The sequence below is a fragment of the Odontesthes bonariensis genome, chromosome 7 (genome assembly GCF_027942865.1).
Source record: "Odontesthes bonariensis isolate fOdoBon6 chromosome 7, fOdoBon6.hap1, whole genome shotgun sequence".
Lineage (NCBI taxonomy): Eukaryota > Metazoa > Chordata > Actinopteri > Atheriniformes > Atherinopsidae > Odontesthes > Odontesthes bonariensis.
In genome coordinates, this window is record NC_134512.1 from 33,163,450 (window position 1) to 33,189,568 (window position 26,119).

The following is a 26,119-nucleotide window of genomic DNA, read 5'->3' on the forward strand; positions in this document are numbered from 1 at the left end:
ATGAATAGGGAGAAGGGAATGGCTCTTCTGCTGACAGCGCCAAAGAACAACAAGTAGCCCACATCAGGAACGTATGTCCATACATGGCTCGCTATCCACAGGTAGGTTGGCGGTTGGCGGAGGTCTGCACTCTCTGAGTGCATTTCTAGTTCATCATGTTTTCAGAGGCTTATGAATGTTCGAACTGAATAAAATGCAACTTGGTTTTTCTTATCTCCTTCTTCAGGATCGTATAAACAGGTCCAGAAAAATTGATTGAATTAAAGATATTTTTAAAGCCAACAGAAACCTGATCATTCCCTTAACAGTAACTGTTTTCTTTCTACAACATTAAATAAACAAGACTACAATTAAGGAAGAGAAATGTTGCCGGTGATCAGTGCATCATGTGCAATGGATGCGATGAAGAAAAAACTATTTTAATTTACTTTGTTACTGAATGTCAGACGTTTCTGCGAATTATGGAAATACTTCGTCTCCATTATGAGCTGTGTCAAGCCCTCGATTAGCAGCATGAGAACTCCAAAGTACGGACAAAGTTTCACTTTAATCAACTGTTAAATGTAACTGAAAGTCGGATATTACTGTAATGTTTAAATATTAATAAAATAAACTGTTTTATGATGGCTTCCTTTAGAAGGCTCTAACTGATTTGTCTGAGTTGTTGCATCCTTTGGAGTTTGTTCAAAGCAATTAGAAACTTCTCCCAGTTCCAGGCCTCAGGGCAGCACGAGCATGAACAAACACACACACAAATGTACTGTATCTTTCACCAAACATCTGTTTAATTACCCCTTCTAGCGCTGTCTGTCATTAGCGATATATTGTGCCACTATTATAGTTACTAACGATCACATTCACCCACACAGAAGCACACACTCGAAACACTATCTCATTTTGTTCAGTTTTATGAGCAAAATTCTAAAGTTATTCAAAAACAGAGCAGCTTCTGCTCATGTCTACGTTAAGATGTGGTGATTAAGAAACACTACGATTAATCAAATTACCTCAATATCTTTATTAAGAATGTCTTGTTCCACTCATGATGTTTCAGACATGCAGAGAAAGTACAACAAGATTAGCAATTTTCTAACACTGATTGGATATTTCAGAGCTTTAATCATCCCGCAATTAGCAGTGGTACTCAGGTCAGAGGTCGTGACCTCACAACCGCCCATTTTACATGTAATCAAGTGAAATTTTAGCAAGAAACTGGGATGCGTAAAGCAGTTGCTCATGCAGTTGTTATGCTCTGCCATTCTAACAGTATTTAAGATGTGCTCTTTTTGTTCTGTTTTTGCCAACCATGTGGACCAGGCGAGCAGCTCCGTCAGCAGAGTTTTCTGTGGACCGGACACGTCACCTCATGTCCTTCCTCACTATGCTCGGGCCCAGTCCGGACTGGAACGTGGGGCTGTCAGGAGAGGACCTTTGTACCAAGGACTGTGGCTGGGTGCAGAGACTGGTGACAGACCTCATACCGTGGGACGCAGGCACAGACAGCGGTGTCACATATGAGGTAGTGTATTCTAAATAATGATGTTGATTTTATCCCTGATTTTAATTGTACTTTGTAGCACTTTGAGATTTTTGCTAATGAAAAGTGCGTTACAAATTTGATTTATTATTATTATTATTAAATCATATTATACCTGTGAATATCCTACATGTATCATCTAGATCAGCGGCACCCAACCCCCGGGCCAACGGACCGGGTCGTTTGGTACCGGGCCGCACAGAAATAATAAATTACATTATTTCCGTTTTATTTATTATCCGAGTCTGAACAATGTTTTATTTTGAAAAATAACATTATTCTCTCCGTTACATCCCTCTATGACTCAAGGCCTCAGTATGCTTCTCCGTCGCTATCCGTCAATCCGTCTCTGTAGTCACGGAGAGGCTGTTAACCTTTCTAAGTTCTCCGCCGGGCTGTCGGATACGCAAGGCAAATCAGTAGGCGTCGCTTCGTTAGACGAAAGTTGTTGATTGATTGTTCACCTTCCGGCTCCGTTTCACTCCTCACAGTGAACGATGGCGACCGAGAGAGAAAGACTGTTGTTGGAGTTGGAGCTGAAATACAAATAATTTTAACCAAATGTTGACCGGCACACAGCAAACTCTTTCAAAAATGGCGGTGTTGTTGTTCTGAGAGGAAGGAGCAATACCGGAAAAGTGATTCCGGAAATGATGTTGTTAGCCGACCAATCACAACCCTTGGGGTCTTACTCTTGACACATGTCAAGATGTTCGTCTCGGTCACGCGATACGCTAATATGTAACCCACAAGGTTAATGAGTAAATGAGTAAAAAACAGTCTTTGAAAAGTTTCTTAGGAAAGGGGAAAAGGCCCAGTGAGGAGACAGAAGAAGAGCCTATGACCACTAAGAAAAAGAAAGCTGCATTTAACAGACAAATACCAGGATACCTACTTAGAATATGGATTTATTGCGACAGGTGATTCCCACGCACCAAGCCCGCTCTGCCTAATATGCGGGGCTCTCCAATGAGGCAATGAAGCCTTCAAAACTAAAAGTTACATAGAAGTACACAGTGGATTCACATTTATTATTATATTTACAAAATACCAAAGATTTTGTGTTGGTCGTATCATTTTACTTTGTTCTATTTATCCGGCACACCTTAAAGGGATAGTTCGCCTCTTTTGACATGAAGCTGTATGACATCCCATATTAGCAACATCATTTATGAACATTTTCTTACCCCCTGCTGTGTCCCGTGAGCCGAGTTCCAGCCTCGTTTAGGCGTTGACGAAGGTAGTCTGGCTAGTTGGCTGGGGCTAAAAAAATAAAGCGTTTTGCTTCTGAAAACAATATGCGTTAAAAAAAGAGTAATACATTTGCATAACAAAATCGTCCCTCCAGAAAAAGTCAGACCTCACAATCTCTTGGCGCTATTTTTGCCTCCCTTCATATCAATGCGTTCAGCCACCTGCCGATAGCTGCACCTGTTTACTGCTTGGAAGCAGGGGACTGCTCGGTCTGCACAGTTTACACAGCCCGTAGTGATACAAAGGGAGAGAGAAATAGCACCAAGCGATGTGAGGTCTGACTTTTTCTGGACGGACAATTTTGTGATGCAAATGTATTACTCTTTTGAACGCATATTGTTTTGAGAAGCAAAGCGCTTTATTTTCGGGACCCAAGCCAACTAGCCAGACTACCTTCATCAACGCCTGAACGAGGCTGGAACTCGGCTCACAGGACGCAGCAGGGGGTAAGAAAATGTTCATAAATGATATTGCTAATATGGGATGTCATACAGCTTCATGTCAAAAGAGGCGAACTATCCCTTTAAAAGCCGGTCTGTGGCACAAAAAGGGTTGGGTACCACTGATCTAGATGACACAGTTGTGTCACAGTTTAGTAAAATTAGGCTTTTTGCAGCCACAGGATTCGCCGCCTACTGGCCATTAGATAGAATACACGGTTGGGGCACTTCCACATCAGCTTCGTTATTTAAACCTGGAGCCTTCGTCCATCTCACACATCCAGTCTACTGACTGCCAGCAGTTTGTATATTACAAAGCATTGTCCTAGCACTGGCTCATCACAGCGCTCTCCACTGTCACCTGTCTGTTACTGTGACAGACTTTAGTCTCTGCAACCTTGGGATGAAAGGTGCTCATCCATATTTACCCACTGTTTGGGGACTAGAGCAATTTATTTATAGTTTACACACTCATGAATAAGCAAGAAGCTTATCCTGCGGAGGAGTGATGGTACATACTTTTAAAAAAAACCCAAAAAACACTCACAAAAAGCCAGAGCTCTCTGATTCTTCTGATTCTGTTCCTCTGGAAGCAAGAGGTGTTTGCTGGCTGCCGGGGGATTGATTTTAGCCTCATGAGCCATTTGAGATGATATGAATAATTCTTTTACCAGCACTGTCACTCACTACAGTTGGTAGTTGTCTTGTATTAGTATGAGTATTTGAAATTCAAACATCTGAAGGCGTGTAATACGTGCGCTCTGCTGTACAGGAGATATTTCCTGACTTCTATCCACAGAGACTTATTCTTTTGCATCAATTGCATGAAGCACCTCACGTAAAGTAGTTTTTAAGGGTCTCTGAGGATCTTTTATAAGAAAAAACATGAAGACGAACCTTAAGATTAATAGATTTTTTTGGCCTTTTGCCTTTGAATGTGTCGGAAGAGGAGACATGCGGTAAATACCCAGCACAGAAGAAACCTTGAATTAACTTGCAACTGCAAAGAGAATGATCAACATTGTTGTTAGACGGGTGTATCTAATGAAATACGTGCAGCTCTCTCTTTGTCCTACTCACTTCTGTTGTTGTGTAGATTAAATCAAAAGTTGGTTTGAAACTTTAAGTGACGCAGACGAGTTCGTCTAAAAGAACTGACGGAATGCGTAATGTTTGTCGCAGGTTTCTCTTCTCTCTGTGGAGTTCTAAAAATAACACAGATGCTTTGATTCACATCTGAAAACAGTGCCGTGGATCTATAATTAAAGGAGGAATATTAGATTACACAAAAAGAGGCGGTGGACCAGCTGGCTCATGGTAAAAAATAGTGACTTGACCTGGCTATATTATGGTCAACAAAGAGAATAATACCAAACAGTCATTATTCCCTCCCTGTTCTCTTTTTAAAAACCCGTTTTGTAGTCATCCGTTCCCTCTATGATGCCGTTGGATTAGTATTCTTGTTCCACAAATAATTCCCATGCCTGGAGTTTTGGCTCCTTAACTTTGATAATTATAACCATTCTTCAGTGGAAGGCCGAGAATCTCTTCCCTCCGGCATGTTTGAGACGCAATGCACGAGAGCAGATGTTTTCCACTGGGACACCAACCCCTCTTACGGAGCCCGTGCACTGAGCGCATGTTTTGCACAGTGCTAATGTGGGAGGATGGGAATACTTCCCCTTCAAATCATGACCCGATCTTCAACTTTTGCGTCATGTGTGCGCACGCACGTTTCATGCATATGATTAAAGACATGTCAGAGTTAATTAAGCTTTAAATTCAGATTGACACCCTGTGTTGTATCTAGGGAGATGAGAGATAACTGAATAAGGTCCCTGTAGCTTCACAAAATGCAATATTTAAACACTTTGGATATTAGTGACCCATGTTAGTGTAAAGAAAACAGTGCAAGAACTCAGAAAACAAAGAATTTTCTCCTCACTTTCCTCACATGCATTGTAGCTCCTCACATCCGTGATGTGACACAGGAAGCAACAAATGAAACAGAGGAGCTGAAACTTCCAAATCTGTTCCGTTCCACGTGTAATATCCAAAGGGGCGAGGCGTTTACACATCACACCTACTAATGAAAGACTTTTGCACAGAACACACATTTTTCTTGCTTTTAGAAGTATCAATCGAAGATGGTGGATGAGGAACAGTATCCAGGTCTTAGGTCAAGAAAGGACACGTATAGTATAAATAAAAGCAACATAAGCTTGACATAGATGTAGAATATTAAAATGTAAAAGGATGAACCTTGAACCATGACAATAACAGCAATAAGGCCAAAAAGCTGACAAATATCATTTATAGGCCATGAGGGACTGACTCTTTGATCGACCTCCATGTTGAGGCAGAAGAAGCTTTTAAAACTGTGGCCCAAAGAAATACAAAAATGCAGGATTTTGATATGCTGTATGAGCGTGTTTATGAGTTCTGCAAAGAAATTAAGGTTATCAATAGCTGTAAGATACCTTTGCCATTCACTCGGTACTGATGGGACGACTGGAACGGAAAATATTTCTGAACTGTGGAGGAAATGTTATTGGGGATCATTTTAATCCTGTTCAGACTGATGAGTTTAATATTGATTATGTTGTTTGTGACATTGGTGTAATAATTGGGCCCAGTTAGGTGTGTCGTGTCATTGGCGAACTGGCCCTGAACAAAGCATGTGACATTTGCTGGAGATTAGTGTCTGATGTACTGCAGCCAGCCACAAGTTCTCAACGTTTCTCCCTTTTTTTTTTTTGCTATTCTTTGGATTTTTAATGCGTCTGACTCTCTATGCCTGACTGTACTGTATTTCAAATATTTGAACAAATCCTTTCTTACAAACTTAAAGAAGACATGATGATCATATATATGGTATGCATGTGTCCACTCGTGGAAATAAATTAACGGTAGAAACAAATGATGTAACACTGCAGTATTCTCTGTTTTTCCTGTTCACGTCCAAAGTTACTGATCAAATTAATAATATATGCTTTTATGCACAACTGATATTTGCATCAAACCATACCAACCACGTGGTTTTGAATCATTTCTGCACCCAAGAACTTACTTATTGTGCTGGCTTACGGTAACTTCTAGGAGTTTTTCCTAGTTATTATTTTATGTGTCTTTCTTTCTTTCTGTCTGAGCCACTGGGCATCATTCTCAAGAAATATCTGTTTAGACCTGTTTAATTAAAGATTGTTTTGAAGGTTAATTATGGATATGAATTATGATAAATGTTAAATCATTATGTGAAGCAAGCCAAGTGCTGATGAGTTTGATGTTTAAGCCACATTATGAAGAATGATTTACATGATGATGACAGTGCATAGTGGCAGTGTTGTATCGATGTCGCAATAGAGGTTTTTAGAGTCTTCCTCCTCCACTTTAGAGTTTGCTCGTGCTGTAATTATAGAGCAGCAAAGGTTTGAAAAGCTTCACTTGGCATTTAGAAGCTTGTTGAATTGTTATGCTGAGTCTGCATTAAATGCCACAATCTTTTTCTCATTTTAACCACTTTAAACTTGTGGAAATGTAATTATTCTTTGTTTTTCTGCCCATGTTGTTCTATTGTTTTTATGCTTACATCTTTATTGTGGTGTCTTTCAGTCGCCAAATAAGCCCACCATTCCCCAGGAGAAAATTCGACCCCTGACAAGTTTGGACCACCCTCAGAGCCCGTTCTACGATCCAGAGGGGGGCGCACTTACCCCAATAGCCAAGGTGGTGGTTGAACGTATTGCCAGAAAGGTAAAAAAAAAAAGCCAAATATTGAAAATATGGCCAAAGCCACATATGGAACGACAATATTGTTTTCCTCCGTGTCAAATGTTGTGATTTTCTTTCTCAATACGTGGCTGAAGTGTATGAGACACAAAGTGGGACTCCTTCAAAGACAACATCCTGGTACAATGTTTATTGTAAATTTTTCTTTAAAATATACTCGATTGCTAATTCACCTTCTTCCTTTTAAGTTACTTTGGATAAAAGCAATCTGCTAAATGCATAAATGTAAATGTATTACAAAGAAGTGCATTTAGAAGAAATACCCTGAGGACAAAACCCAAGGTGGGCTACAGTATTTCCTCAGATAGAGGGCAAAGGCTTCAGCTCCTTAGGGTACTGAGCCTTTATTAGTGGCGGACCTTTTTTTTTAAATTCTCATTATCTGTATGAACTGTCATTTTTTTTCCACAGTGCCTTATTTTAATGACTCAAGATAACACCTGGAAAAGTGCACATGAACACATGCGCTTCCTCGTACCTGTGTGTTCATTCATATCAGAGTCTATCGGAAATCCATTTTATTTTAGATGGAGCTCCGCAATAAGTTCAAGTGTGTGAAACACTGCTTTCATTCCCCCCCAGCAGAATTTGCCTTAACTACGTTGATGTGTTGCTGTGGATTGTTGAGAGAGACTGCACTCAGCGCCGGAAAATGGAACAAAGAAAGTAGCAAACAGGCTAACAAATTAGCTATTAGCTTGACGAGCTGTGATTACACACTGTACACATCCTGCACTAAATCAAATGAAAATCCCTTCTGGATTTAATTGTGTAGAAAACACCCCTTTTCCTATCAGTGCTTTTATTGTAAGAGATGTTCACCTAAGTCATATGCAACAACCTCCCGGACTAATCAAACAGTAACCTTTATAAATGTTTATTGCAGTACAGCAACACGGTTAAAACTACTTGGTTATTTTATTGAAATGATTTGATAAAATAGGGGTTTTTTCCGGCCCAGCCAACGTAGTATACACAATCCAGTGCAGCAAGGAGGGCAGAGACCTATATACACTGGAAAAAATCAAAGTCTTATCAAGTATATTCTTCTCATTTCTTGTCAAAATATCTCATTACATTTAATATCAGACACAACTGCCTAACGAGTACTATTTCAGCCAGATATGGGGACTTGTTTGAAGACAATACATCTTGAATATCTTGTTAAATGAAAAAGTCTTGAAAACAAATTGTTTTGAGTCACATATCATATAAAACAAGCTTTTTTTTTTTACATTTGAAGAGGTTTTTAAGCTAATTTCAAGATCACTTTTATCTCAAAAGTCCCAAATATCACATCTTATTTCAAGAAATCTTGACAAGCCGATTTTCACTAGTTCCATTGGCAGATTTTTTTGCTTATTTCAAGCAAAAACGTTGTATTTGTTGTTTTTTTACTTATTTTTGAAGGGGCATTTTTTCCAGTGTACAAGCAGAGTTACAAAAGAAAGCACATGGCACAGCACAGGAGAGCCAGATCCTCGGGTCAAAACTCAGCATCGAGACGAGAGAACAGACAACAGTTTGACATAAGGATGAAAGAATATGTTAAACTGGACTGACATGCTCTGATCGTCTTAAGCTTGAAGATTGCTTTGTCATGAGATCATGTTGGAAATCTTTCCATGGTGTGACACCAGCTTTCCCCATACAGGGAGAGCAGTGTAACGTGGTGCCGGACACCATCGATGACATAGTTGCTGATATTGGACAGGAGGAGAAGGAAGAAGGTACAGTGAACACACACATTCAGGAAAAGACCCCAAACATAATACAGCAGTGTAACTTTAAGAGCTTAATGAGGGTTTTGGCTAATTGTTTAAACCATGTCAAACATTTACTTTACCTACTGAGACTTGTAGCTTGCAGAGTGAGCAGACACTGTTAGTAAGAGTCTTATTATGAGGAAGGACACACACATAGCTCATCACAAATACAATTTATTTAATCAGAAAATTGCATTAAAGGTCAGATAATCAGAGGAAGTCGTCCCTTCTACAGAGAAGTACAACTACATGTCCTATCAAATGTACCTGATATTTCCTTTATAAAGTCTAAATTAAAGTGTAGTTTGTGCTGATTCTTTTTCTGATCACTGTGTTGTTATCTGAGCTCACGTGTTCGTCGGCGTGGCGTGCGATCCAACCACGCGTGCGTGTTAATGATCCTGAGTCCCTGCGAGCAGTCCTGAGTGAAAAATCCTGTGTCATCATCGCTCTGGTTTTCCTGAAAGATCTCCAGATTAGGTTTAACTCGTGTTTTTTTTGTTTAATTTGCTTTCGGCTGAGATTCTGCTTCTTTGTGTGTGCGACACCGGTAGTTTTAATTAGGTGTAAAATGTGTTTGTGAGTATTGTTTTTGGCGGTTTGTATCTGATGAACATGAAGTGAACTTAGCTCTCAACAGTCTTTTTGACCATGAATATGTCATAAGGAATTTTCCCAGGAAGCCCCCTGCAGGCACGCGCTCTGGTGGAAGCCACTAGGCTTTGTGATCATTTCTGCACCCGACAAAGGCGTAACTACCATATGCACAACTTTTATCTTTTTTATAATCATTATTTTTACCTCTTTTGGTGCTCCCACAACAGATTTTGTCTCACAGCTGGGGACAGGAACTAAGACACAAACACAGGAGTCGAGTGTGTGCAAATTGGGAAATGAGATATGGAGCATAGTTGTTAAGCTTCATGTAGAAATAGGACCCAAGTACAGACAAAGCTTCAAAAGGCAGGTGGGTGTAGAAATAAAATAGCTTTAATAAACCAAACTCTGCAGAGGCAGGAAGTCTAGGGAGAATAAATCCAAAGAGAAGCGAAACTAAACCTAACTAAGAACAGACTTAGTTAAGGTGAATTTAATTTAACACGAGGATGAGAATCCGCTGACAAACCAGGTAAAACAGGTGAATAAATCCAATTATGACAAAAGCCAATCAGGTGTGGCAATAAGTAAACGAGGATCTGGTGTGAAGGTGAAATATGCAGCCGGTTCAACATTAAAGAGGAATCAACAAAATACGACAGGAAGCAAAGTTACTAAAGCACACACAGTAAACTGATTACAAAACTAACGTGTTGACCATGATGAGAGTTAGTTTAGGAAAATAGCCTGTGATGGTTTTTCATCCTCCTCTTCAGTGTAATTCACTTGTAAATTTTCACCATGTTTGCAAAAAAACACATTACAGCTGTTTTCTAAAAGAATTCTGTATGTCAGTCTTTATAGTTACAGGATGAGTTGCTGTTATTCCAGTTTCCTACCTCCTCACCCACTGAACTGCTAACCAGGGAAGACTCCTGCATGACAGTTCCTGCTGTGCATCTAGCGCTTTATACCTTTTTTTTTTTAACTGTTAGCAGCTTTTGGTAGGATGCAGCATTTTGCACACATAGCAGAATCCTTAACAAGGATCTCCTGCCGCCTGATAAATGTCTTCCCCAGTCAGTTATGAGCCATTTCCCTCTCTCCCTCCTCTCTTTTCCGCCTCTGTTCCTCTACCTGTCCTCACTTTCTTTCTTGTCTCTGTGTGAGATGACACTACAGAGGCAAATTTCCATTTAGGCTTGTCCCACCGGTTAGCCCAGGGCTTCAGCCCACCTCTCCCCTTACCTTTCTCTTTGTGTCTACAGTTCCTTTCTTCTCTCATTCCCCTCTGTCATTACACGTTTTCCCAGAGAACCGGGCCCACTCAGGTCTGTCCCTGCCTCGCCTCTCCTCTCATTTTCTCTGCCTCCCTGAAGCCCTAAGAGAGTTTTTTTAATTGAAGCCAGTCCTCCTGCTACTTCTCATAGCTCCGCTGCCACTGATAATTGGACAAGACATTCACAAATCTTACTCTTCTCTTTCTCTCAAGCTCAATCCCTCTCCTGCTTTCTTTCTCCCTCGGATGTCACTTTGTGGCCTCTTGTGTTTCACTACCTGCTGTAATCACCTTGAGGCACATATATTACGTTATGCTGCGAGTTCAGCTGCTTCACCGAGTGAGATGGAGAATTAAGTTTTGTAAATGCAATTAATAACTGCCAGCATTGACCGTTTAATCACAATAATTTACCAGATAAGCAGGAGAAAGGACATTTCTCTTTTCCCTGTCAACGTCTGCTCATGTTCCTCTCTCAGATGACACACCAGAGACGTGCATCTACTCCGCCTGGTCTCCGTGGTCAGCGTGCAGCAGCGCTACGTGTGACAAAGGTCGCAGGATGAGGCAACGGATGTTAAAGGCTCAGCTGGATCTCAGCGTCCCGTGTCCCCACACCCAAGATTTCCAGCCCTGCATGGGCCCAGGATGCAGTCTGGAGGGTAAACACACGCACACACACATCTCCACACCCAAAGATTTGCAAGACAATCAGCCTTCTCAGCCAGTTTGCTTCCAATGAGTAACATTTATTTAGCTGTGTGGAAGGACCTTCTGCACACAGCCAGGATGCAGCTGCAGATAATTCCTTATTTCCCTCATTAAAATTAAAGTAACTGCCCTTTAATTTCCTCTCAACAGGGCCAAAACGGAAAGCTCTTTTATCTTTCAAACTTCTGTGCCACTTATGTGCTTGAATTGATTCTTTAATGCACATTTATTCCCTTAACTCGAGGTAACAAACTTGTTTGGGTGTGATAAAACAAGCTGGGTCAAATGAGCTCCTGGCAGATAGTTGGTCAACCTTTCATTTTTGCACACTCTGCTCTCTTAACTTAACCACAGAAAGCTAAACTTTTTACTCACTCCTCTCATCAACAGTCATGACCGTGATCTTAGAATTATAAACCGGGTTCGATCAAATTAACCGAAAACCTTTTTTTTTAATTCTCCACCGTTAACTTGTGTGCTAATTGATCTCATCTCAGGAGAAGAAAAAAAATGATAAATTTAGATAAAGAGGTCCAATTAAGAGCCATCACAAGACAACAAGTTTTGTTATCTCTAGACAATTTTCTTGTAATGAACTGAATATTTGCAGACTTGGCTCTGAGAGCTCGGTTTCTGAGCCTTCACTGAGAATGGGAAATAAAACACGTATATCAGCTATATAAACCTTTTATGTAACTTTAACAACTACTTTTAGGGTGAACTCTCAATTGACAACAGTCCCATTGGTTTTTAATATATGCACCAATCAGCCGGAGCATCGTAACGACCCGCCCAATACTGAGTAGATTCCCCGTTCAATTCCCCTACAAAAACAGCTCGCACCATTCAGAGCATGGACAAAGGGCATCTAAGGGTGTCCTGTGGTGTCTGTTACCGTGATCTGTTGGCATTGGGCCCTCTGGGTTGTGGAGTGGCTTCTTTGTGGATTAAGTTATCAGATCCCATCAGATTGGTGTGTATTAAGTTTGGAAGCTGGATGAACAACTCAGACTTCTTTGAGCCCCTCCAAAGCAGTTTTAGCTGGGCTTACTGCGGTCCTGCTGCACCTATAGAACCCTTTTCACACATGAATACCGAAGATTTTCAGGAGAAGGTGCGGACAATTTGATTTGGTCTTTTTCTGTGGCTGCTGCTCACACAAGCACATCACAACGGGAGGCTTTCTGCTGGAGATGCACTCTCTCAGCTGGAAATACGAAGGTGGGCATATGTGGGAACAGGTGTCTAAAGCATGCGATGCAGAGATTAGGCTGTGGAAATGACTGAGTTTTCTGCACAGCACGTTGAGGATAGCACATAAGGCTCCTTATTGCTTTGATATGAGTGCTGTATGTATCTGTGTGTGTCCACAACAACAAAGAGTGAGCAGAAAGCGGTATATACGAGCTGGCAGAAAGAACAAAATCTTAAAAATAAACACAAACACACTGCGGCCGCAAACAAAATATTAGCTTGAAATATTTGCCGACACGTTTACACACTGTATCATCCGCTGATGTTTTGATCTCATTAGGGGGCTGGGTGAAAAAGCTCCACAAGAAGTCTGAGCATATGTTATGGACATTTGTTATCTCACATGTCGCCGCTTTGGAGCATCTCTACAACATTTCATGACTCCAGTCTGTGTGTGTGTGTGAACATTATGAAGAGTGTTTTCCACTTCACCTGCCAGCGATAATAATCTTATGGCTAATAAATTCAGATTATAATGTGACAGGACTCACTGGTACAGATGCTGTTGCATCCCTGCATCTTCCCAAAGTAAACTAATGATAACAGTTACAAAGTATCTTTTTCTCCCCACTTCTGTCCAGATCTGTGTAGCATGCATCAAAACAGTCCAACATAATTAAACTGTCAAAATGATCAGCGGATTAGACCCCAGGTATCCAAACACGAGTCGGTGAGTGTGGGCGGTTCATTTTGGCTGAATCCCAATTAATCTTTGACACAAAGCTGCTCACTCATTATTATTCTACTGCTTTGTGAGATCAGTTTGAGTCCAGAAGTTCCAGTGCACAGCCATTGTATAGCAATTAAGGTTATTGTGATGAAGGATTAGAGCATGTGTGAGGAAACAGGCAAAACAGAAGGAAACAGGTGGCGTCTCTGTGAATCCGCAGCTATGAGCCGACCACACATATCTGAAGCTCAGAAGCTTATATCAAGTAAATATGTGACGGAATACTCCGAATCCCAAATTACACAGTTACAGTTGGTGAACAGATAACTTAATTACGTCAGTAAAACATAAAAGATTATTTAGATTAGCTCTTAATGCTGAGCAGCCTCCTGGATCCAGGACGATTAAGTCAGGATTTGATTGTATTTGGATTGGACTGAAGGAAATCAATGTTAAAGTCTAAAAAAAAACAAATGTAGGATTTCAGGAGAATAATTAGGATTCAGAAACCGAGTATGGAGACGAAGAAACAAGCATATTTAACAAAGCTGTGGTTGGCAAATCAACGCGCGACAGATGTCGCGAACTAGCTACAGTTTTTTTTCATATTTTTTGTTCTCAGTTTCTCTCTGTTGTCAAAGTAACTAAATTTCCCTCTAATTTCCGTCTCAGTTGTCAGTTGGATGCTCTTTTACTGCAAACAACAGCCCCTGATTCTGCCACAAACACACACATAATCACAAAAACCCAGAGAGTTTGCTCGACAAACGCTTGGAGGCAGCGTCTGTCTTCCTCCCTCTCCCACTTTTCGCTCCCAGCATGTCTCGCAGTCATCAGACGAGTGGAGCTGTTTAGGGCTGAAGGCGCCTCTCACATACGCAGACACACACCGGCATACTTCCATTATTCACTACTGCTATTATTGATTATCAGACAGCAACATAGATAGCTTTTTGTTCCTGAGCACCTCTCCTTTGTTTTCATTTCGCGCTCCGTTAGTGTGCGATGGGAGATTGATAATTGTAGGGTTCATGCTGGGGCAGGATGGGGAGAGAATCCAAGGGTGATTAATATTCCTCGGAAACACTTTCGCTCACTGGAGACTTCACCTGAGCTTGAGATACCTGTATCTTTTATTAATGATTCACTTAGTTCTGCTTTATTAGGCAACAGCTGGTGAGGAACGCCCGTCTCTGCTAGTTGGATGAATATGAGAGTCGAAGTGATGTGAGTCGAAGAAAAATCTATTTTAAGTGTCACAGATTTTTATTGATCATTACTGGGGGGAAAAAAAAATCCAATTTACAAGGTCTGCTCACACATAATTGTTTCCTCTTGATAGGCTCCCTTTTCTAGGGAGAAAAGGGAGATCTTCAAGTCCCGTACTGGCAATGGGGATTTTTTAAAACAAAAAAAACCAGCCATGTTGGGGCCTTGTTAAGCTTGAGAAGCTGCGGTTCACTTTTCAGCCGATAGAAGCTGAGTCATACACACTGACTCGCGCTCCCTCAGGTCCCTGCTGTGAAGAGGACCATCCCTCAGTCAACTTGCCTTATTAAAAAGGCAGTTAAAGCCGTTTCTGTGAGAGACCTCTTTGAAAATTCAACTTTGAGCTGACTGAACAGAGCATCTAAGTGGAGAAATCGGGTCCAGAGTGTGGGGTTAGTGTCCTGTGACTGCAGGACATGGGTTCAAGCACTGATCCGATGCCCTCTCTGAGCCTCTGAGACTGAAATAGCTCACTTTGGGGAGCATTGTTCCGAAGATCTGGTTCAGTTCTGGGTTTTGGCAGCAGAGGGCCTGTGTTTTTGGGCAGGCTGCTGTCATATTTACTGCAGGTGTTGTGTGGTTTTCACAGCAATCGTTTAAACTCTGAGGACAAAGCACAGCTGGAATCAACAACTGTGCAGTGAACCATGACAATGAGCAAAAAATACACCAAAATATCATCATTAATACACCAATGCTTCTCCAACTGTGAGTCCAACTGTCATTTGAAAGCATGAATAACTTTAGATTTCACAGAGTTCCTCATACATTGTATAATGTACAAACCCTACTACTTAAAATAGAGAGATGGCATTAATAAATAGATATAGCATTTATTAAGAGTTACACAAAAATTACACAACAGATATTTGATATAAATACATGAACTCTTTGTAGTATATTTATTGTTCATTTACAGCTACGTGTTTATAGAATTTTTCTTTCTTTATGTATACCTACATGTCTACGTGTGCTTTCGTGAGATGGTCCTAACCAGGCTGCATAAAAACATTGTTGATCATAAGCCCTCATTAATCACACTAATTATATTTAATCCTGCTTTGGATTAAGGCCAAGACCACCCACCTGACTCACATGTAGACACAGAGATAAAAGAATAAAGAAGGAAATGTAGAAGTCAGGAAAGTGAATTACAGACATGACTTTCTTTGCTCTCTGATTAATAACTTCTATTTATTTCTTAATCAACTCTTCGTCTGTTTATTTTTACATTTTCTTACAGATTTTGTGACAGTTTTATCCATCTAAATTAAAAAAATATCAGTTAAGTTTAAGAAGTCAGTTAAGATTGTTCCTTTATATTCTTTCTTGGGAGGTTCTAGCTCCGCCTGCATTGACAATGTGATGTAAAGGTGGATCCTCGTAGATCAATAGTTGTTGTGACTAATTTCCTTTCACATTTTGGAGGAACATCATAGAGTCTGTTCATACAATACAAATATATACCTGGCTGAGAAAAGATTAATGCAGCATAACAAAGGCTGGACCTCTATACATCAGAATCATTGTGATTCAGTAAACATCACCGATCCGTGACGGTAAAGGCTGATCTACTTTTAATATGCAGTATAGCAACAGCACACGCGCTCAGTAATTATATTTATGAAGCTGCACTCTGATAAAAACAACCCTCCACATTCAGAGCTCTCAAACAGCACCTGCTTTGATTAGGACATTTTCTCCATGAAGATTTTCCTGTTTAACTCTTTAAGACCCAATGCAAAATATGGGTGTACCAGTCCCCCTTGTGTTTTCATGTAACAGTGTTAAAGCACAAAGCTTCATGAGAAATATAGTCTTCAAAACTTCAAAGACAACAGAGACGAACCACATAATCATCTTTCTGTCCACTGTTTGATTGCATTGCTCAGTGAGAACTGCCGGGGTGTTATACTGTAGTCCCAAGAGAAGCCAAACCTTCGAGTAAGTTCTAATTTTTTATTTTTATTTTTATTTTTTTTTCTTCATATTTCTGTCTGTTCTTTCCTTTTTATTTTTATTGTCCTATATCTTAACTGTCCTATCCTCTCAAAGCTGCCTATGGACAAGTGTTGAGAATTAGCACTTGTGCTAAAACATTTAAACAATGCATCTGGTACGTCCAATGTAATTGCTGTCCATATCAAATAAAGAAAACATAAAATTTAATGGTCGTGATGTCTGTTCAAAGTACGGCGTGCAGCATTAGGGCGAAACTTCATATGCTTACATCTTTGTTTTCAATAGTGAAGAAAAGTATGAAAATTTGAATCATTGTGTTTTTATTACCATAGAATGAGCAAAAAATAAAAAAAAAACTCCACCGGGTGTATTTGTAAATATGTTTTGTAGATATCACTGCATCCTGCACTCTGGACCTTTAAACTTCACTTAGCTAAGAGCAGATTTACATTCTAAAAAAGTAGATTTGTGCTGTTCATGGCATTTTGTCGACGTTTTATGACCAAAGACAACGGCTGTGTTCGAAACCGCCTATTTCTCCTACTACTCCAACTACTCCTACTAACTTTAACTTTTTTTAAGTTCCCGGATGCATACTAGATGTTGGGTATGCATCATGAGATTACTACTCATGCTCAAACTACCCAAGATGCAACGTAACGTGATGTTGCCGATCGTCATTTTCTGTCAAAACAGCAGTTTCAAGCTAGCTACAACGAGGGTAGGTTCACTTCCTGTTTTCAAAACAAAAGCACCAATTGTATCGTAATGGCTTTCCCTATGACAAAAGGCAACGGGTATTTTATTTTTGTGAAAATAACCGGAAGTGCGTTGCTCACTGCGGCTAGCTTTAGTAGCGCCGAATTGGTCAGAACAAAATTGTAAATAGTATTTTGTCAGATTTTCAACACGTTGGGGATCTAAACGACTACTTTCTCGCCTGAAAATGTTTCAAATGTTGCTAAAGTTTACAGAGTTTATAGCTTAAAGTGATAGTTCGGAGTAGATTCACCCTAGGGTCATTTGAACCGTGACATCCAGCCAAGTAGCCCACCCAAAGTTTTTCCGATCTTGGCCGAACATCAGCTGAGGTACTGAGTTATCCCGAATAGCTTAGTACAAGCACTAATGGAACCTGGCAGTATCTCCAAAATTACCACACTAAAATCACATGCCATGACACCAAACTTCTACAGTAGTGCAAATATGGTCTGTACTCACAAAACGATGCATTTGGAAGTTTGTAAATAGTCCAGGAGTTTATTATTATTAACACAAGCCTAATAGCTTTTCTGCTGCTAAAGCTGCGTCGACGTCACTTCCTTGATCTGGGAGCTTCAAAGTAAGACGAGGGTTGATCTACTACTGTAGAACTATCACTTTAAGCAAAATCAGCTTCAGGCCGGCTGATTTCGGCTCGGGCAGGAGCGAAATGCATTGTGGGTAAACGCTCTGCATACTGTCTGATCGATCAGTATGCAGAATGCAGAATGGAAGTATGCAGTTGCAAGTATGTAGTATGTATGTAGTATGCGGTTTCGAACACAGCCAACCTGTTTTATTAGTCTGTGAGTTACTCATCAGCCTGCTTTTATGACTGTCCAAACAATATAAATAAACAAATTACTTTTTTTTTTTAGGTCAAAAGGTTCTTTGTAACTAAATCTGACTGTTGACATCTATCTGTATTGATGTCTCTTTTTTTTTTTTTTTCTTGACCTTATATTGGCCTTCTGAAACAAAGGACTTGAATGATGATGTAGTTTGGTTTTAACACCTGTCACCTGTAATATTGTCCTCTGGATAACATGGAGAGCCCTTCTGTGTTTTCTTATTTCACAGTCCACCTAGGGCTGGGTGATATGGGGAAAAGTCATATCACAATAGTTATTCAATATCAGTCGATATCGAAATATATCACGATATAAAACAAATCACTATTTTGTGGATTTTAAATGTTCCTTCATTGAGATTTGAAATTATCAGAAAGCAGATTTTTCATTAAATATTTATTTTCTGTCAAAGTTGTGACACTATGTGACACGATACAACTGTTTCAGATAAACACAGAACAGGTATTTTGAATTAAAATCCTATAACTGACCGGTCAACTAACGAAAAAAAGTTTGCATTCTCTGTGCTGCTTCCGGTGATGAAAAAGATTTGCGGTTTTCCCCGTCTTTGTTGGAACATGTGCTCGATATAATTTGCAGTGCACGCTACTCTGTTTCGTGTCGAACTTAAAAAAAACAAAATAGCTCCACACCACCAAACTTTCTTATCAACGATGTCGTCCCGTCCATCCAGGCTGAAAACAGTTGTATTTAGCTGTGCATATGACACCTGAAAGTATTTAATCTGCACTCTTCACTTTTTAATTAATTAATTAATGATTATTTTTTATGTTTTTTTGGAATGATTTTATTGCCTTCTTGGGATTTTATGTAGCTGTAAAGCACTTTGAATTGCCTTGTGTACGAGTTTTGGTATGGTTCTATTCCAGCCACGTGATAGGTTCAGTGCGACACAACTCTTGTTGTCATTGGCTCTTTGTATTGTCTGTCAAAAGATGGACGAATGTAATCAATCGAAAAGTGTATCGACCATGTTTCATATCTCTGTTGAGGAAAAGTTATTCCTCGCTATCGATATCTAACGATCGATATCGTTTTATCGCCCAGCCCTAAGTTCACCTGACGTGTTAGACAAATGGGAAAAAATAAGATTGATAAACTGAACATGCTCTTCTAACAGTGTCTTTCTCTCCTCCTGTTGGACAGAGCCATCGACATGCATGATGTCGGAGTGGATCAGCTGGTCGGCCTGCAGTGTGTCCTGTGGGATGGGAATGAGGTCCAGAGAGCGATATGTCAAACAGTATCCTGAGGACGGCTCGCTTTGCCAGTTCCACACCGAGGAGACGGAGAAGTGTGTAGTCAACGAGGAATGCTGTGAGTCTGCCTTCAGTGATGCTCAGTGTGTGCACACGTTCGGTTAATCAAAGGGAATAAAAGGTCTCGGTGACTTTAATTGTAATTTAAAACGGCTGCAACATTTTTCTCATGGGATGAAAAAGTGAGGGCAGTTTCCACTTTCTGTAGAGTAGAAGTAGTGATGCCAGTATTTATCTGTGCTATCTGAGTCAGTTAAAGTCTGCATGGAAAGTTAAATGCAAGTTATTAAGCACTGAGTTTGAGTGTAAACTAATTGCCCAAAAAGGAGACGAAAGAACTCAAAACAATAATGATTTAAAGGGATAGTTCGCCTCTTTTGACATGAAGCTGCATGACATCCCATACTAGCAATATTATTTATGAACATCTTCTTACCCCCTGCTGCGTCCTGTGAGCCGAGTTCCAGCCTCGTTTTGGTGTTGATGAAGGAAGTCCGGCTAGTTGGCTGGGGCTTAAAAAATAAAGCGTTTTGCTTCTCAAAACAATATGCGTTCAAAAGAGTAATACATTTGCATCATAAAATCATTGTCCAGGAAAAAGTCAGACCTCACAATCGCTTGGCCCTATTTTCTCTCTACCTTTTATCAATGCGTGCTGCCACCTGCCGACAGCCGAGCCTGTTTCACGTTGTTTACTGCTCGGTCTGCACTTCGGTCTGCACGGTCTACACAGCACGCAGTGATATGAAGGGAGAGAAAATAGCGCCAAGCGATTGTGAGCTCTGACTTTTTCTGGATGAACGATTTTGTGATGCAAATGTATTACTCTTTTTTTTAACGCATATTGTTTTGAGAAGCAAAACGCTTTATTTTTTAAACCCCAGCAAACTAGCCGGACTACCTTCGTCAACTCCAAAACGAGGCTGGAACTCAGCTCACAGGACGCAGCAGGGGGTAAGAAAATGTCCATAATGGATATTACTGATAAGGGATGTCATACAGCTTCATGTCGAAAGAGGCGAACTATCCCTTTAAGTTGTTAACAATACATTACTTTAAAGTTTCTCCCTTTTGATATTGCAATAATATCAGTGCTTGTATTTGCACTGCAGATTACATTCACTATAACAGTTTCAATAACCAGCTAGTCAGGATAGTGTCACAGACTCAATCAGTAGTTTAAATCTGCTCCATTTGACTCACGTTAAAACATCAGTAACAAAGAAAAAATCTGTTTTCTGTCACAGCAATGCCACCAAATGTATGGTACAGGCCACTTTGGCCCTGACTACTGCAATGCTCCCCCATCAGGTCAAAACCCTGCAGAATTTACATGTTCCTGCACTACTCATTCATCTCCACTATCTACCCATGGCGGCTCCTTCTCTAACCCTGCATTCCTCTGAGGAAAGTCGTCTGGCACGAGGCAGCCTCAATTCAGACTGTTCCAGTCCAGCAGCAGTCCTCTCAATCTCATCAAGATCCATTTCTTCTGAGAGCGCCTCAACTCCTAGCACCCGAACGCACCCAACTCAGATTTACTTTGTGATTTAGTCCTTAACTGTCATGTCACATCACTTTTACTCGAGTAAAATAGGTGTACTTCCTCCAACAATTTGTTCTGTTTTCATATTTTTTACAACTCATGTAGTTCCCATCGTCTTTAGATGTGAGACATATGCACATTATAAGAGCAATAACTGAAAATAACTCATCCAGACTCTGTTAAACCTCATTCCACATCTTCATGCAGCCTTTTTACATTACTGCATTTTTTTATTGTAATTTCATTCAGCCTAAGAGAGAAATGAGCCACACCTGTCATAATCTGATGAGTGGAAATATTTTTCTGTAGAATAAGATCAAATCAAATCAAATCAAATTTATTTGTATAGGACATTTCATGTACAAACAATTCAAAGTGCTTTACATAAAATAAAAGCATTGCAGCAGCGAGTGTAAGAAGCATTAAAAATACATAAAAGAATATAAAGAGAAACAAATAAAATCATTTAAATGAATTTTAAAACAAGCAACAGTCTAGATAAGTTAAAAGATACCGTGCAGCTTTCATGCATAGACACGTGAGAAAAGAAATGTTGTCAGAGACTGACAGAGAAGCAGGTTTTCCATATTTTCTTATGTTCAACAGCAGTTTTGACCTTAGCAGTGCTGAAAATGGATCCCTCAGCGGTGGAAAGGTTTCTGATTATATTGTGTTTTGTGCTTCCCACAGCACCCAGCAGCTGTGTTGTGACAGAGTGGGGGGAGTGGGACCCCTGCAGCATCACCTGTGGTGTCGGCATGAGAAGGCGTGAGCGCATGGTGAAGATGCCTCCTGTAGATGGGTCGATGTGTAAAGCCGAGGTGGCTGAGGTGGAGAAATGCATGATGCCAGAGTGCCGTGAGTTGACAGTCGCATGTTCAAATCGCCGATGAAAAACCCGGCTGATAAGACAAATGTATGGTTTTTCTGTGCCATCAGAGTTTGAATACGAATTTCTAATATTGAATCTTTACAGCATCAAAATCAGACTTTGAATTTGAAAAACCAAAAGTGTAAAAAAAAATCTATTTCTAAAAACAAAAATCCGTGGAAAAAAATTCAACATCTAAAAAAAAATTCAGTGGACAAAAATTCAGTGGAAAAAGAACCAGAATCAACAGCCGGGTAAACAGGGAGAAGCAATCGATCCTTGTCTCAATTCATCCAACGGCAGCCAATCAAGTTATTCTCCATTGGACAGATCAGCTCAATAGGTATTAGTAATATCTATTACTCAATTTTACTAACACAAATGGCAAATAAAGTAAACTCACTCACCGAAGCACCATCACCTGTTGGTGGACATGGCTGATCTGTCCAATGGAGCGTAACTTGATTGGCTGCCGTTGGATGAATTGAGACAGGGATCGATTGCTTCTCCCTGTTTACCCGGATGTTGAGTCTGGTTCTTTTTCCACTGAATTTTTTTAAGTTGAAATTTTTTCCCACTGAATTTTTGTTTTTAGAAATAGATGTTTTTTTACACTGTTGGTTTTTCAAATTCAAAGTCTGATTTTGATGCTGTAGAAATTCAATATTAGAAATTCATATTCAAACTCTGATGGCACAGAAAAACTTCCATAGAAATGCGGCACATTGTAAACTCGCTGTGTCCGCAGACGCCCTCCCCTGCATGCTGTCGCCCTGGTCGGACTGGAGCGGGTGTAGCGTGACGTGTGGGCGAGGCGTCCGAACGCGTCAGAGGATGCTGAAGTCTGATCCTGCTGAGTGCAGGGAGGAGCTGGAGCAGACGGAAAAGTGCATGCTGCCTGAGTGCCGTGAGTGCTTTTTCCACTTTTCTCCCCCGTGTTTAAGGCAATTTGGGCTTTTCATCCTGTTTCCGATGACTGTGACTCAAACACATATTGCATGTTTTTGTACTTTCATGTTAGGTGTTTCGCTTTTGTTATTTATTGTGATAATACAGCTTTTGTATGCTGTTTTCTTTTTTTTTTACTTGCCTGACATGTTATCTGTGGCTGTGTCTCTCTTATCATATGGTGTCCTGTCTCAGTATTGATAACATAATCTCATCCAATTTGGTGTAACTCTTTTCTTTTTTTCTCCACATTACCACTATAATACCCGAGGGGAAAATTCTGTCATTAAAGGGCATATTTCTTTCAGACCAATATGTTGTTTCAGATATAGTGGTATGAGGTTAAACTGTATAGTGGGCATGAGGTAATTTAGAAACAGTCCCTTGTATATAATTTGCTCACCAGCGAGTGTTCATATCACAGAACTTAATCTAGCTTGAAACTGTAGAAATACACAATTTTCTGGGTCTTCAAAAAATGTTTGTCATGATGTCAGAGACTTCCTCCTGCGCTTGGTTCTTTCACCCTTTTCCAGCATAAATCCTGGAACTCAAAGCCGTTCCCATCTTCATGGGCAAAGGCGAGATTTATTCGTCTTGCCCACGGAGCATTTCACCAATTATTTAACACGCCCCTGTCACTTTCCCTCAGATATTGGTTATATGTAGGGTCATTTGTCAGTGTGGAAAGAGTGGAAACTTGCAGAGTGAGTGAAGAGCGGCAAAATGAAAATGGTAAATACTTTGCCTTCGAGCAGGACTGAGAACTGGGAAAAATAAATTAGGAGCAGAGTTTAAAATGGGCCACATTAATGAATGACTTGAATGTCTAAAAGGCATTATTTTTCTGTGTACTCACTCCTAAACTGTGCAGATGGTTTGTGGATTAATTCCGCTCAAACATTTTTTTTTTTAAACGCGCTTAATCCAATTCAGGGTCGGGGGTGGGGGCCCATCCCAGCTGTCATTGGGCGAGAGTCAGGGCGCACCGCCAGTCCATCACAGGGCCACACAGACACAAACGAGACGCACAACCATGCAAGATCACTCTACGAACAGTTTAGACACACCAATGAACCTAACGTGTATGTTTTTGGACTGTGGCAAGAAGCCAGATTACACGCATGGATGGGGAGAACATGCAAACTCCACACAGAAAGGCCCCAACCGGGATTCAAACCAAGAACCGGAACCAGGAACTTGCTGCGAAGCGACAGCGCTAACCACCACACCACCTCGAGGCCCGGGGATTAAATCTAAATATTTGATTTTGACACATCTCTGTTAGTTCAGTTGTTACAACTATATACTTGTTTAATCGTCAATGATTAATTTGACTTTAAATAGATTGTTGAATTTTCAGCTGTTCTGCAGTCTGAGCAGCTTCTCAGTCCACTTCCCACAGAACCTCTAAGTGGCCATAGTGGGAAAAAATATCATTTCAGAGGCATGATTTACTAAATTTGTTCATTTTAACTATTTCAGCCACACATTTAATTTTTTCTTTTTGAAGATTTTGGTTTATTTGTGTGTAAATACAAAGATTCTGCTCAGAACAGCAGCCTTTCACCATTATATCATAGTGCGTGTTCGGTGATGTTTGGCTTCTCTGAATATGACACAATTCCACAGAATTTTTTTAGGATCTCTAAAATACTCAGAGTATTCTGTGTTTGCATGTGTTTCTACGTGTCATTGATCCCGTGTAAAGTCAGCAGTCGAGTGTGAAATACATATACAGGAATATCCACACACACATGTTCTGTAAATGTAATTAGCGGAGCGTGCTCTTCTGATGGCTGCTGATCAGCTGAGTCTGCCAGAAGTTCTGTTGGACTCGTTGGATAGCTTAGTGCTGGGCACTAATTTAAAAAAGCAGTTTGGTTTGTGCTTTTCCAAGCTTTTCGTTCATTTGTTCTGTCTCATAGATGGCATTTTGGGATTACACCAGCAGCATTTAAGTCACAGCTGACCAGCGGCAAAATACACTGTGCACCCACCACACTGGAAAAAAATGCCCCTCCAAAAATAAGTAAAAAAACACAAAATACAAGACGGTTTTGTTTGAAATAAGCAAAACAATCTGCCAATGGAACTAGTGAAAATCGGCTTGTCAAGATTTCTTGAAATAAAATATATGATATATATGATATTTAGGACTTTTGAGTTAAAAGAGATCTTGAAATTAGCTTAAAAACCTCTTCAAATGAAAAAAAAAGCTTGTTTCATATGAAATGTGACTCAAAACAAGATGTTTTCAAGACTTTTTCACTTAACAAGATATTCAAGATGTCTTGTATTAAAACAAGCCCCTATATCTGGCTGAAATGGTGCTTGTTAGGCAGTTGTGTCTTATATCAAGTGTAATGAGATACTCAATGAGACAAATATACTTGGTAAGATTTAGATTTTTTCCAGTGTAGTGTATTCAGCTCAAACATATACCCACTCATGTACACTGGAAAAAAATGCCCCTCAAAAAATAAGTAAAAAAACAACAAATACAAGACGTTTTTGCTTGAAATAAGCAAAAAAAATTTCCCAATGGAACTAGTGAAAATCGTGAAATAAAATTGTGATTTTTAGGACTTTTGAGTTAAAAGTGATCTTGAAATTAGCTTAAAAACCTCTTCAAATTAAAAAAAAGCTTGTTTCATGTGAAACATCCAGATGTATTGTATTAAAACAAGTCCCTATATCTGGCTGAAATGGTACTTGTTAGGCAGTTGTGTCTTATATCAAGTGTAATGAGATACTCAATGAGAAAAATATACTTGGTAAGATTTAGATTTTTTCCAGTGCATAAATGCAATGACGTCGTAGAGCAACAAAAATCCTCTTTGGTTGAGAAAGTAGAGGCAAAGTAAACAACTGTTTGATGCAAACATTCACTATGTGTTGGATTTGTTTGATAAGCTTTCAAATTTTGAGTTTTCACTAACTGCTCTTAGTTAAAAATTGAATTAAATATCACTTTAAGAGGAACCAAGCTTTAATGAATACTGAGTAAAAGTACACGCACATGGTACCAATATCAGTGCATCCCTAGTTGTAACTGAATAAAAGTGAACTTTGCTACAGAACAAACCCAATGTGTGCAACTTGAGCCTTTTCTTTTCACTTTAAACGCACTGAACACTGAATCTCTGCCATCTTAGTGGCTGTTTCTGGGCAAAACTAAAGATGATAAGTTTCAGTGTGAGCAATGTGAATTCACTGGCTCTGACCGTGCAAAAAGGCAGATTAAAAATGGAAGTGTGGGTTTAATAAAACCACATATTGTCTATTGAGCTTGCTTTATCACAGATGAGCTGATAGATTCAATTAAGTTTT

At 39.9% G+C, this 26,119-nt stretch overlaps 1 protein-coding gene across 1 annotated transcript in view; it reads left to right on the plus strand.

The window, feature by feature from the left end:
• The window catches only part of spon1b (spondin 1b), a 111,965-nt gene that overhangs the window by 82,433 nt on the left and 3,413 nt on the right, over positions 1-26,119 (plus strand). Inside the window, exons 8-14 of the mRNA XM_075470604.1 lie at positions 1,318-1,519; positions 6,844-6,984; positions 8,675-8,750; positions 11,142-11,324; positions 19,309-19,479; positions 21,658-21,825; positions 22,587-22,745. Of these exons, the coding sequence (XP_075326719.1) occupies positions 1,318-1,519; positions 6,844-6,984; positions 8,675-8,750; positions 11,142-11,324; positions 19,309-19,479; positions 21,658-21,825; positions 22,587-22,745 (1,100 nt within the window). The remainder of the gene's footprint in view (positions 1-1,317; positions 1,520-6,843; positions 6,985-8,674; positions 8,751-11,141; positions 11,325-19,308; positions 19,480-21,657; positions 21,826-22,586; positions 22,746-26,119) is intronic.